This window comes from Carcharhinus amblyrhynchos, chromosome 7 (assembly GCF_965287045.1).
Source record: "Carcharhinus amblyrhynchos chromosome 7, sCarAmb.v2.hapA, whole genome shotgun sequence".
Taxonomy (NCBI): Eukaryota; Metazoa; Chordata; class Chondrichthyes; order Carcharhiniformes; family Carcharhinidae; genus Carcharhinus; species Carcharhinus amblyrhynchos.
The window spans coordinates 24,284,752-24,299,800 of NC_137330.1; the positions used below are offsets into that span (position 1 = coordinate 24,284,752).

Here is a 15,049-nt window from a genome sequence, read left to right on the forward strand (position 1 = left end):
CTTCATCTTGCGTGGAAGAGCATAGCTAGAGGCCACCAATATAAGACAGTCACCAAGAATTCAGAAGCTATTTCTTTGGCCAACAAGTGGTAAGAATCAGTGCCACAGGGAGTGGCTGAAATGAGCACTATAGATTCATTTAACGAGAAACGAGACAAGCATATGGGGAAGAAGGGAATAGAGGCTGGAAGAAGCTGTAATATTTTTGTCTGACTTAATCATGCTTTGAAGTGAAATTTGTGATTGAGATTAGTGGAACTCATTCAACCCAGAGGGAGCATTAAAAATTGAAATGAAATACAGAATGCTGCTGGCTATGTGCAGGTGCAAAGGAGCTGACTAAGTTTGACCAATATGTACTGTGAAGGCCAAAAGGGCTTTTTAAATGATCGGTAATCTGTTCACAACTGCAGGATCTTCCCTTTCAGCACAGATAGCAAGAGACATTGGACTGTAACATTTTAAGGCTATGGAACGTTCAGCAAAAGAGACATAAGTTGAAGTAGGATTGCAACCAATAAACAGATATTCTTCAAAGCTATGTTTTTTCATGCCAATTTAGAACTTCAGAGAAGCTTCAAGTACACAAATAAAATGGAGCCAAAATATCTGTTAGCGAACTGAAGTGTTTGCAAAACTGTGATGGAGCAATACAAACTGGCATTCATTGATGTTGTCAAAGAAATGCATGTTTAATTTTAGTGTGCATGTGTCTATGTTTGTGCGTGCATGCATCTGACTGAAGGAGGAACCTACTATTACATTTACTGATAAATATCTTGATATTAATATCCATGAGGGATGGAATTACCAAAGGAAATTTAAACAGTTCACTGTAAAGCATTCTCTAATATTGTAGTTTGAACAAAGAATGAGACAATTCTAGCTTAAGCTGGATTTTACAATGCTATAAACTTGTCAAAGAAATATCGTTCCCGCCTTGGACTAAAGATATAAAAATCATTGCAAAAAGTCATTTCATGTTCAAGTTGGGCAGTTTAATCAGCTGCTAAAAGCTGTGATCGCTAGGAGCTTGATTGCTAGCTGGATAACCGAATGTATGAATCCTTGGAACAGATTTGCACTTGTGTATTTTTACTGAATGTATTGTGATGGGAGGATTGTATTGTTCAAATGTTAGGACAGGAAATTAGTGTTTAAACTGAACTTTGAGTGTTCTTTCAATACTTCGCATAATTCTCATGTCCAAACATTAAAATAACCTATTGGGGTAGCGGGTTACATCTTACAAGGGTTATGATGATATCTGTAGATGAGAAAAGGAGGAGGATGCTCAAGTGGAGCATAAATACCAGCATGGACTAGTTTGGTCAAATCTCCTTTCTCTGTATCATATATTTCATGTAATCCAACATTAAACAGTACCTTCGGCCAACAAAGGTGCAAACTAGTTTGGTTGTCAGTTCAATATTGTCCATTACTAGTGATTTTGACCCAAATCTCCTTGACTATTAAGTGATGGGCCAACACTCTGTGGTTTCCTGCAGGCTTGTAAATATTTTAGTCAGGTTCCAAATCATGTACAATAATTTCAACACGACAAATTATTGTTTATATACCTCTGCTTATCAGATCTGTTCATGATCATGTTTCACTGCATCATGAAGTAAATGAAGTGAAATAATTTTGACCTGTACTTAGGTTCAGATACACTAAAGATCACCTAACTCATTTCAAAGGCAACATATAAATACACAATGAAATACTGCAGTCTTACATAAGATGGTAAGAAAGAGGAGCGGGAGTAATCCATTTGGCCTAACAACCTGCTCCATAACTTGATGGCAACATGGTTGATCTAATTGTGACCTTACCTCCACTTTCCAATCTGCCCTCATAACCCTTAACTCTCCTGTCAATCAAAGATCTGTCATGTATTCAATGACCCAGACCCCCCTGCTCCCTGTGGAAGAGAGTTCCAAAGACTGGTGAAACTGCAGGTGAAGATCACTCCTTATTTAGGTTTTAAAAAGGAGCTAGATTTTTTTTTAAAACAGTATCCCCCAGTCCTATGTAAAGAAATATCCTCTCAGCATCTGACCTGTGAGGCCCCCTCAAAATCTTACAAGGTCACCTCTCTTGAATTCCAATGAGTACAGGCCCTACTTGCTCAACCTTTCCTCACAAGACAACTCCTTCATCCCAGGAATCAGTCCAAGGGACCTTCTCTGCATGCAAGCATATTGCTCCTTAAGGGGCCAAAGTTGCGCACAGTACTCAAGGTGCAATCTCACCATTGTCCTGTACTGCAAAACACCCTTACTTTTATATTCCACTTCGCTTACAATAAGATTTAACATTCCACTTGCCTTCCTAATCACTTGCTATAGCTGCATGCCAACTTCGTGTTTTTCATGTACAAGAGCATGCATTCTGCACTCTCTCCCCACTTAAATAACATTCTGTCTTTTTAATCTTCAACTAAATTGGCTTCCTAGAAAATATCAATAGCATTCTGATAATCACTTTATATGTTATTGACTGATGGTCAAAAAATAAAAAAAAACAATTGACTTACAGACAGAATTCTTGTGGTTGCTGTCTTTGCTGGGAAGCATTTTGACCCCTCTGGACTTCAGCTCAATTGCCTTTTTCACTTTTGAGGAAACAAAAGGAAGTATTAACATGGAAAAGAAATACGGAAATATAAAATCCAATGCATGTTTGCAACAGAATGGAAACCATTGCAAGTGTTCATTTAGCTACTATTAAATGTTAACATTACAAGCAGAAAATGTTCATTATAATCTCGACAAAAGTACTTTCTGCATGTCAGCAAATGCCACGTTTCCTCTTGTTCTTAGATACTTAATGTATCTTATGAAAATATATGGCATTTATTTTTAATAACCTTTTATTTGCCCACATAAAATCATTGTTTTCTGTGTTTATTTGGTCTCAAGGAATGTTGAGAGAAATTTTGATGGAGATCTTTATCGAAACCTGCAAAAACAGGTTAATGTAGCTGAAAATGTGTTGCAATGGAGAAGAATCGAGCGTTCAAGTGTTATTTGTAAGTGTGATAACATTTTAGGACTTTGGGCTTTCATGAGAACAAATCCTATTGAAAGGTCTTTCACCTAAAGCATTAACTCTATTTTTGTCTCTGCACAAGCTGCCAGACCCAAGTGTCTCTAATACCATTTTTCTTTTCATAAAACATGGACATATTTGTGCTCATCAGGAAGGAAATGTGATCAGTTTTGGGGACAGACACTTTCCATTTCGAGCACCATGTGTCAGCTTCCACTCACAGGTCAGGTATTATTGCAGCTAGATCCAAATTAAAGTTCTTTCTCTCAACAACATGCATTAACTTCACCTTCATGAGATCATCTTTCAATGCAACACTTATTCGACTCACCATGTCCGCCAGCATTAAGTTTATCAAAGTGAATTAGACAATTGGTGCTGAATTAGGTACAGATGCATGCTGTCGGCCCAGGCTCACTAGAATCTAGACTGAGAGAACCCACATTTCGACAATGAACCATTATTGTCAAGAGGCAGACAGCACTTCCATCTTTTCTGTTTGGATTTGCACTCAAGTCAACTGGATAAAGTTCCAGTGCATATCTTGACTCCCAGTAATTCAGATTTTGGACACCTCTGTTTTAACAACTCTGGGTCAAGAATAAAGGCAATTTAGGAAATTAAGTAGCTTTTTTACTATAATGTTGTGTCAATATCATAGCCCATGAGGTGCAAATTATAAAATAATCCAAGTTGGTATCTTCCACAACCTGTTGTCAGGCCAAGGCTTTGGTTGACAGGCCAGGAAAGTAATTTCCTCAGAGCTGATGACTCCATCATTAATAATAATTCAATTGGCCAATTTCCATATAGGACAGGATCCATTACATAGAACAGGTGGCTAGATGGATAGTTCTTAAGCATGTTCATCTCCTTCTGAACAAAATCTGTAAGCCTTGATTGCCCACCAGCTGTCTTCAATTGGAAGACAAGTTCTGCCAAAGAAACTGGCTCTGCCACACCATTAACAAATTTAACCATATACAAAGATATGGGGGGCAATTCTCCTGACCTGCTACATTGCGAGTCGCACAGAGGGCCAGTAGACATCAGTGGGGGCCTGTCATGTGACTTGCGACCAGTGTCCAGCCGATCACAATTTTCCCAGGCATTTTTTTTTTGTGTAATCAGCCTTAAGTTGGAAATCAGCATGAGGCTGATTACAATATGAAAATACACATTTCCATATCATTCGTGATTCCAGGACGGTATTCTCCAGGCTCACTAATGTTTCCCCCACCGCTGGTGGGAACCTCTCCCAGTGGTGCACGATACGCAAGCACTGATCCCCCCACTGATAATTCGGCACATGCACAGTGACCCACTCAGCACTAGGCTGCCAGCCTCTCAAGTAGGTTCAAGCCCTGCCCCCTTCACTTACCGGCATGACTGTCCCTGCAGCACTCTGTGATGCACAAAGTGCCAGAGAATCATTAAACCAAGTGTGCCCAAAAAACAGGTGGGATAACCTCCCATTTTCCCACCTGTTGGGCACTTCATTCTTTTTTGGGAGAATTGCCAATAATATATTTCTTGTATTCCGGTACCAGAGAGTTGCATTCAAATGCCTGTACCTCAAACTGTTAAAATTGAGAATTTCCTGTCTTATACTCAATACCATTGTCATAATATTAGATTTGTAAACTGCAATCTTTGCAAGTATAAAAGTTGGTGCAGACCTGATAGATCCAATGGCCTCTTCTATATCTCCAGGTTTAGTTTCACTTTTGCCTTTAAAAAGAAAACACACAAACAGCTCTGCTGCTGTGGTCTTCAGGCTTTCTTATCCTTCATGGGATATGGACATTGATGGCTGGGCTAGCATTTATTGCCCATTCCTGAAGGCATTTAAGAGTCAACCACATCTGCAGGGACATGTGAGCCAGACCAGGTAAAGACAACAGATTTCCTTTTTGTCAAGGATATTAGCAAACCAGATGGGGTTTTACAACATTCAACAATGGGTTCACTTTTCACTGAGATTTTCAGTTCCAGATTTTTGTTGAATTCAAATTTCCCACGGTGGGATTTGAACTTGGGTCCCAAGAACAATATCCCGGTTCTAAATTACCAGTCCAGTGACAATATCATTACACCACTGCCTCTCCTATATATCTGTTGTCATGCGCTACTGTCAATAAATGAACCCATAACCTGTTTGCCCAATCCCTTATGAGTAATTGGTGACTTTATATCATTATAAAAATACAACAGTGTCAAACAGAAGTTGTCAACTGCATTATCCTCTGCTCCATCATTTCCAGTAGTTCAGTCAGCTTGACTCAAAATAATGTAGAAAGCTGGGATAACTCAAAACAAGTTAACAGTTGGCTCAACCTTAAGGATGATCTCACTAATAAACAGAAGGTTCTACTAAATATATCTTTACAGAATATCAGCAGTTACCATCCCGTTAATAACATTTTTAGCCATTTGAACAGAAAAGATTTACCAATAATGAAGGCTGATACAAGCGCCACCTCCCTTCAGTTTCACTGGTGTCACACAACCAAAAGTTAACAGCCTGCAATGATTGTCCTCAGCTCTTCCTTTGAGCAAAATGTGTGCTTGCATTTGACAAGTGAACTAACATATTATCTGTTGATGAACTGGGCCAGGTCCTGAATTAATTTTCGAGTTCAAGAATGCAAACACTGTTGGAGGCGCTGAAAAAGCTAAGTGGCTGGCTGTCTTTGATATGATCAACAACACAAAGACTGGTAAATATTTGCCAGCATTGTTCGCAAGCAATCAGTATGGATGGGAACAATTGAGCTGGCTTTCAAACCATTGGAGACCACTCCAAACTGAAATGAACACCATAGATTAAAGGCGGATGGAAATTCAGTCAAGTACACTTCAGAGAGGGGAGCTGCTGTTGTTTAATTAAGTTTTTTTTCTATCAGCAACTAGTCCTTTATGTTGAGATTTGTCAGTGCCTCCACCAGTACAAGAAGCTGCCACATTACCAACAAACCTAGATGTAAAGCAATTCCTTTGAAATTCTCTCTCACTGCAGGAAGCACCTAAACTCATTTCATTGTAACATAGGCTACACTGTGAACATACTTAAGTGGAGAATCACAGATGTGAACCTGCATGCAATCATTCTGTGGCAGTGCACAAGGACAATGTGCAAAAACAAGTATTACATCTTTCTTTAAACTTCAAATAATTTTTGCTCGTATTTATGAAGAAACTTATGAATAACTAAAACATCTGTTTTTTTTAAGAAATAAACATGACAGTGGTCCATTCATTTCCAATTGACATATTCTAGAAATACATCTTTTAATGTCAAGGACCAGCAAGGATATTTATGATTAAGGCATGGTCAAAAACCAAGACAAAAGTACCTTACACATTCAAGCTGCAGGTGACCATAAACAAGAAAGTAAGCTGGTGCAATAAATTAGTATTCATTAGGAATGAAAGTGAAGAACTGCAAAAGCATCAGTGTCAGGGTTAATTAATAGGACCTAAACATCATTCGACATGTCCCTTCTATCAATTGAAGAGAAATGATTTTGTCTATCCAGAACTGTTAAGTAACACTGATGAAAAGCATTTTACAGGTGGCACAGTGGCTAGCTGTGCTGCCTCACAAAACCAGGGACCCGGATTTGATTCCAGTTTGGATCACTGGCTGTGCGGAGTCTGCGTGTTCTCCCCACATCTGCGTGGGTTTCCTCGGGATGCTCAGATTTCCTCCCACTGTCCGAGAGATGTGCTGGTTGAGTGCATTGGTCATGCTAAATTCTACCTCAGTGTACTCAAACAGATGCTGGAGTGTGACCACTGGGGGATTTTCACAGTAACTTCACTGCAGTATTAATGTAAGCCCACTTGTGACACTAATAAGTAAACTTAAATATGACCGAGCAAATAGGTGATTACTTGAGCATGCACTAGTTGATGCAAAATGAGGCCAGGTTCGTGGTCATATGTATTCACCACAGATATTCCTTTTCTCTGCATCAAAGGATACAAAAATCATCATCTTGCTGCTGGACAATCTGCTGCCATCCCCTTGAGGGAGAAAAGGTTTCTGGATGAATCTAACGTGATTTGTTAATAATTCTAGTGATAATATCTCATGATAGCAAATCAGTAGCACACAGGACCTTCCAGTGCCCTTCGCAACTGCTTAGCATCGAGGAAAATGCTGAATAGTCATCATAAATTGGCCTTTACCCTCGTGTGGAGAAATGCCAATCCATCTGATACTGATTACGGCAACAAAACAGCTGTGAAGTGTCTCTCCGATCAAAAAAATGAGCAAGTTGGCCATTGTTCCAGTTCAATTTGCTCTTCAATCCCCGTAGCATCTGGTCACTAGTGACACATCTGAAGATTATAATGCTTCTATCTTCACTAAGTCATTCACCTCAGTTGTTCATTAAGAGCTTAAAAACAGAGAATGAAAAGGGAAAGAAAACATGACAGGTTTGATGACAAAAACCCTCGCTAATCGATCGAATGCATCATCATCATGATTCCAAACCAAAAAAAAATGTGCAGCACCTTAATCAGCACATGGAAGACACAGCTCACTGTTTCAGATCTGATGGAAGGCTCAAAATCAAAACAGGAAAGAAAATTGAGTCCATGCAAACGGATTAACTACGACAAAAGGTAATGTCGCCACAGTCCCAGATAACCATAGGCTGTGACAGGTGGTGATTTAACCTAAGGGTCACCACACACCTCAGGCAAGGTTGAGAAGGAGGGGTCTTTATGAATATCGTCCATGAACAAACACAATGCATTTTGAATACAATAGTAGGGTGCAGTAAATGCAAATGCCCATGGAGAAAAGTGATTCATTTCAAAAAATTGCTGATGTCTGAAGAGGATTGATCACCACAGCAGAAAAAAGCAGTGAAAGTGTACTGAGGTACATTCCTGACACTGGTAGTGTATGAACAGCAGATGGAGTGTGGACATAATAGATTGAAACTGGTTTCCAATGAAATTTAAGGCACTGACTGAAAGGAACAGTCATGGTATCTGATGCATACAGTTCATACAATCCTGATGGCAGAGCATCCCAGGAGTCAGGGAAATCAATTATGAGCATCATCACACTTGCCTGAATAGATGTGGCTGCTGCATTGCTCATAACATGCAACAACATCCATGGAAAAGCTGTTTGCTTCATCAACAACCCATCCAGCCCCTTTAGCGTTCACTTCCACAACCACCAAAGGATTGTGGCTGTTGTGTGTGCTATCTTCAAGACTCACTACAAGAACTCACCAAGGCTCCTTTAACAACAACTTCCAAACTCATGTCCTCAGCCTCATCGAAGGACAAGGGCTGGAAAAACCATCAGCTCCAAATTCATCTGGGCAAAGATTGCCATTCCTTCATGTTCACTGGGTTACAACATTGGAACTCCTTAGTTACTATAATGTTCAGCACCATTTACCCCTCAGATACTGAAACAGTCCATGTCCAAATGCAGCAAGACCTGGACAATATCCAGGCTTAGGCTGATGAGAGGCAAGTAGCCAGGCAATGACAATCTCCAACCAGATGGAATATCTAACCATCTCTGCTTGATATTCATTGCCATTACAATTGCTGAATCCTCCATTATCAAGATTCTGAGGTTAACATTGACCACAAACTGAACTGGACCAGCCATGCAAATATTTTGGCTATAAGAGCAGTTTGCAGACTGGAAATCCTATTGCAAGTAACTCACCTCCTGACTTCCCAATGGCTGTCCATCATCTACTATGATGTGGGAATGCCGGCGTTGGACTGGCGTAAACACAGTAAAAAGTCTGACAACACCAGGTTTTAATCCAACCGATTTATTTGATAATACTCACAAGCTTTCGAGGGGACTGCCTCTTCGTCAGGTGAATGGAGAATTCTGAACTCTCCATTCACCTGACGAAGAGGCAGTCCCCTCGAAAGCTTGTGAGTATTATCAAATAAATCGGTTGGACTAAAACCTGGTGTTGTCAGGCTTTTTACATCATCTACTAGGCATAAGTCAGGGGTTTGATAGAATGTATGATGAGTGTAACTCCAACAACGCCAAAGAAGATTAAGGCCAATTAGGACAAGGCAGCCAGTTCGATGGGTACAACATCAACTTATTATTCACTCCCTCCTTCTACCGCCAATGCACAGTGTGTACCATCTGCAAGATGCACTGCAGCAACTTAACAAGGCTCCTTCAACAACAACTTCCACACTGTGACTGTTACCACCTGGAAAGATAAGGGCAGCAACAAATGGGAACACCATCATTTGCAAGTTCCTTTCAAAGCCACACATCATCCTGACACCATACTTTATCTGCACTTCATCAAATTTCTGGAATTCCCTTCCTAACAGCCCTGTGGGTGTACCTACACCACATGAATGGAGGGATCCAGGAAACCACCTCCTGAAAAGCACTTAGGGTGGCTAATAAATGGTAGCCGTGCCAGGGATGACCATATCCCATGAGAGAATAAACAAAATGCACAATGGCAGCATCTTCATCATATAACTCCAGTGCTTTAAGAAGGTGGCACACTGCCATCATCTGAATGGCAATTAGGGATGGGCAACACAAATTGCCTTTTCAGCCATGCCCATTATCCTATAAGGGTTTTTTTACAAAGGTGAAATACAGGATATGTTAGGGCAGGAGATAGCCTATGTGCTCTGTGATTCATTATGCTGTTTACAACAGTGTGACTCCGTTCTACATATTCTGTTGGGTCTAAAGTGTCAGTCGCATGAATAGATTTTATAGATAACTAAAGATAATCAGGCTAACCATATGAAAGGATGCTGTCCTGTTCAGTTAAATTTGGTGAAATTAAATCCTTTCTTGAGGTTAATGTGAATGTGAAATGTGAACAACATGTCAACAGTTATATTGACAGAATGCCATACGATCTTTTGGATGTAATAATCAAACTAAGCTGCATCTGTTCTCTCAGGTAGATGTTAAAATAAAATTCTAGGTCACTGTTCAAAGGAAGAAAAAGAGTAGTTTGTTTTCATAGCCTCCATTTGTCCCTCAACCAATATCACAAAAGCAGATTATCTGGTCATCTATCTCATTGCTTTTATGTTTCCTGCATTACAATAATGATTGCATTTCAAATGCGTTGGTGGAAAAAAACTGATAGCACTTCTGTCGTTATCATTCATCTTACCATCCTGTCAGCCAGATTTAGTCAACAATTTTCACACTCCCGGTTTACAGTCACAAACCAGAAAAAAATGAATAAATTACTGCTTTCTTCTTAAAATCTTTGCTGAATATTTCTTCCAACAAAGATTGGGTTCAAAATCCTTCACTTGGATCAAAACATCCTCTGCATCTCAGAAAGAGTATTCATGTTCAAAGGGTTCAGCGAAATTGTAGCAAGCAAGACAATACAATCATTTCCCAAGTCCAAATGCTCACCAGACCGTGACCATTAAACCTGGAGGAAACATTTCTTCAACACAAATCAATTGCAAGAGGATTTTTTTTTGCGATGACTCATCTGTCATGCCTATTAAAGCCATATCATACGCATAACTTTCAAAATATAAACTTTATTCAAAGTGGATTCTTTGAATTTACTTTTTTGTTTTAAAATGACCAATGTGCAAAAGGTAGAAAAAGGTATAAGAAAAATGGCAGGCAGAGTAACCAAGGACAAAATTCAAACAGGGCTACAGAGAAAATATTGGGAGTGAGACAAACAATGTTAAAAAGACAAGCTTAAAGGCTCTGTGCCTTAATGCTTGGAGCGTTTTCAATAAAGTGGATGAACTAATCGCACAGATAGATGTAAACAGGTACAATGTAATTGGGATTACAGAGACATGGCTGCAGGGTGACCAAGGATGGGAACTGAACATCCCAAGGTATTCAGTATTTAGGAAGGACAGGCATAACGGAAAAGGTGGTGGAATGGCATTATTGGTTAAAGAGGAAATTAACAGAATCGTGAGAAAGAATATCAGCTCTGACAATGTGGAGTCTGTATGGCTGGAGCTGAAAATTACCAAAGGGCAAAAATATTAGTGGTGTCATATATAGACCCTCAAAGCTGCAGTGGTGATGTTGGGAATGGCACTAAACAAGAAATCAGAGATGCATATGATCAGGGAATATTGGTGATCAAGGGTGATTTTAATCTGTACATAGATTGGACAAATCAAATCAGTCATATTGCCTGAAAGAAGAAATTCCTGGAGTATCCACAGGATGGTTTTCTTGACCAATAAGTGGAGCAACCAACGAGAGAACAGGCTATCTTAGACTGGGTATTGTGTAATAAGAAGGGAATTGTTGCCAATCGAGCTGTGCTAGACTCTTGGGGATGAGCGACCATAACAATATAGAATTTTTTATTAAGATGGAGAATGAAGTAATTGATGCAGAGACTGGGATGCTGAATCACAATAAAGGAAACTGAAGATTTGAAGCATAAATTAGCTTGATAGATTAGGGAGAGTTACTTCAAGGGATAATGGTGGAGAGGCAATGGTAAACATTCATGGAATGCATGGGGGAACTGCAGCAGCTACTTATTCCTGTCTGGCACAAAAGGGTAAGAGGACCAATCCATGGCTTACAAAGGAAATGAGAGGTAGTATCCGATCCAAGGAAGAAGCGTACAGATTGGCAAAGAAAAATAATAGGTCTGAGGATTGAGAGCAGTTTAGAATTCAGCTAGGAATGACCAAGGGATTGATTAAGAAGGGGAAAATACAATATGAAAGTAAGTTTGCAGGGAACATAAAGACTGACACTAAGAATTTCTATGGATATGTGAAAAGAAAAAGACTGGTGAAGACAAACGTACATCCCCAGAAATGGGGGAATGTATAATAGGGGACAAAGAAATGGCTGAGCAACTGAATACATACTTTGGTTCTATCTTCACAAAAAAGGACACAAATCAGAGACCAAAAATGTTGGTGAATGCAAGATTTAATGAGAAGGAAGAACTGAGGAAGATCAATATTAAGAGAGAAATGCTGCTAGGAAAATGGATGGGATTGAAGACAGATAATTCCCCAGGAGTTAATCTGCGTCCCAGAGTACTTTAGGAAGTGGTTCTAGAAATGGTGGATGCATTGGTGATCATCTTCCAGGATTCTATAAACTCTGGAACAGTGCCTGCAGATTGGAGGTTACCTAATGTCACTCTAATATTCGAAAAGCGAGGCAGAGAGAAAACAGGGAAGTTACAGACCAGTGAGCCTAACATCGGGGAAAATTCTTGAATCCATTATCACGGACTTTATAGTGGAACATTTAGAAAGCAGTGGCAGGATCAGATAGAGTTAGCATGGATTTATGAAGGGGAAATCATGCTTGACAAATTTGTTTGACATTTCTCTAAGGTTTATTATTTTTTCATTATGAATGCTTAATCATGTTTCAAAACCTACAATTATTACTGCACAGGGTACAGAGTTCACAATTTGATTGTTAATGTAAAGAAGCCATGAAAGATCAGTAGTCTTTGATGCGGGGTATATAAGTTTGTTTCTTTTCATAAGAGATGAACTACTTAAAATTATTTAAGAATTTTGAACAGGATTCATGAATAGGAGTTCTCCAGTACTAAACAAATGTATGGAAGAGTTATATTAGTTAGGAGTTTATTTTTTTCATCTCCACATGGTTCTTGAGGTCTGCCCATTATGGGTAGTGGATGGATGGCTATAGATATGGTATAGATAGGGAATACAAGGGATCATGGGGATGGATAGAAGCCTGTGTTGACAGAGATGGACTGCGGATGGGTGAAGGGTCTCAGAGGGGTGAGGAAAAGAGGGCCTACCAGCTTCTAAAACAACTTGGGTGAAGTCCCTAGGAACTGAGCCAAGCCTTCTTACTGGTATTTGAATCAGGCCCACTGGGGTCAGTGTGTCTGACTCAGTCTTGCATCTACCGCCCTGCAGTGAAAATTGGCTCCTTTAAACCAAGATGGTTCTGCCAAATCTGGAACTTGCCTGACTCAAGTTGTCTCCTAAGTAACAAACATAAGAACATAAGAAATAGGAGCAGGAGTAGGCCATCTAGCCCTTCGAGCCTGCCCCGCCATTCAATAAGATCATGGCTGATCTGTCGTGGCTCAGTTCCACTTTCCCGCCCTCTCCCCATAACCCTTAATCCCCTCTCTTATCAAGAACCCATCAACCCGCTTCTTAAAAATATTTAGCGAGGCAGCCTCCACCACTTCAACGGGCAGAGAATTCCAGAGATTCACCACCCTTTGAGTGAAGAAGTTCCTCCTCAACTCCGTTCTAAACCGCCCCCCTTTATCTTGAGGCTGTGCCCCCTAGTCCTACTGTCTTTTTTGAGCGGGAAGAGTCTCTCCACCTCTATCCTATCCATCCCATTCATCATCTTATATGTCTCAATGAGATCTCCTCTCATTCTTCTAAACTCTAACGAGTACAAGCCTAGTTTATTCAGCCTCTCCTCATAGCTCAACCCCCTCAACTCCGGTATCAGCCTAGTAAACCTCCTCTGCACTCCCTCCAAGGCCAAAATATCCTTGCGCAGGTGCGGCGCCCAAAACTGCACACAGTACTCCAGCTGCGGCCTCACCAATGCCCTATACAGCTGCAGCAAGACCTCCCTACTTTTATATTCAATCCCCCTCGCTATGAAGGCCAGCATCCCATTCGCCTTCCTGACCACCTGCTGCACCTGCAAGCTGGGTTTTTGCGACTCATGCACAAGGACCCCGAGGTCCCTCTGCACCGTCGCCTGCTGCAGTTTTTCGCCACCTAAGTAATAGTCCTTCCTACCATTCTTCCTACCAAAGTGGACCACCTCACACTTGCCAACATTAAATTCCATTTGCCATTTCCTGGCCCATTCGCCCAGCCTATCTAGATCCTTCTGCAGACTCTCCACACCCTCCGCACAATTTGCCTTTCCCCCAATCTTGGTGTCATCAGCAAATTTCGACACCCTGCACTCGGTTCCCTCCTCCAGATCATCTATATAAATGGTAAACATCTAGCCCATTTGTGTCTGATTTGCCCACAACCAATCAGATAAACGGAAACCACCAATCTTACAATAAGTTTTAGCAAACATTGGTAAAATGCTTTTGAAAAAATATTTATATTACCAGGATAGGATGAAATAAAATGAGTTAGAGTTTATAATTCTGATTGCTACACAGTTATTCCTACTGGAAATATGTGTTTATACATATTGGGTGAGTAATGAATAGCATTTCCAATATAAGCCTGGAAGGAATGTCTTGTGACATTATGATAAACATGTTCATATCAAAGGGCTCCTTTAGCTCCAATTGTTCAGATTCAGACAACTCTGTACTTCTTTCAGTGCATTTTACCAGTGGCCCTGGGTGAGTTAACCAATAACGTTTTCTCCAAACTGATGGCTTGTACAGATCACCACCAAAGACCCCAGTCATAATCGGAACGTCGGTTGTGACATTCACTGATGCAGATTAATATTAAAGTCATGTTCATTGCCATGAAGCAAATAAAACATGGAAGCGAGGCATACAGAGTTCACCAACAATACTAAAGGACCCAGAAGCAAAGAGGACACTGGATATCAGACACCCGATGAAAAAGGAAAATTGTATTTAAATTCAACATAGCTGGCATAAAGTCAGATCATATTCAGCCAATCAATGAGAGGGATTCCAAAAGATTAGTGTATAACTATTCAATACACAAAAAATGTGTGTCTTCTCCTATGATTAAGATTATATTATATATTGTACTCAAAACGAACCGTGCATCTGGCCAAGCTGCTTCATTACAGCTAAAATGCTGACATCTCTGTGACAAGGTGGAATGTTGTGCAGTTATATCCTCTTCACAAACAGCAGGACAAATCCAATCCAGTTAATCACCCCCTCATTCTCAATCATCAGCAAAGAGTGGAATGTCTTCACCAGTATAGTTATCAGGTGGATCTTACTCGATGACAATCTGCTCATCGCGACTCAATTTGGGTTCTGCTGGGATCAATCAGCTT

At 40.2% G+C, this 15,049-nt stretch overlaps 1 protein-coding gene across 1 annotated transcript in view; it reads right to left on the bottom strand.

Moving 5' to 3' along the window:
* LOC145345358 (CUB and sushi domain-containing protein 1-like) overlaps positions 1-15,049 on the bottom strand; it is a 1,850,124-nt gene that overhangs the window by 782,556 nt on the left and 1,052,519 nt on the right. Inside the window, exon 6 of the mRNA XM_080193174.1 lies at positions 2,540-2,617. Within this exon, the coding sequence (XP_080049300.1) occupies positions 2,540-2,617 (78 nt within the window). The remainder of the gene's footprint in view (positions 1-2,539; positions 2,618-15,049) is intronic.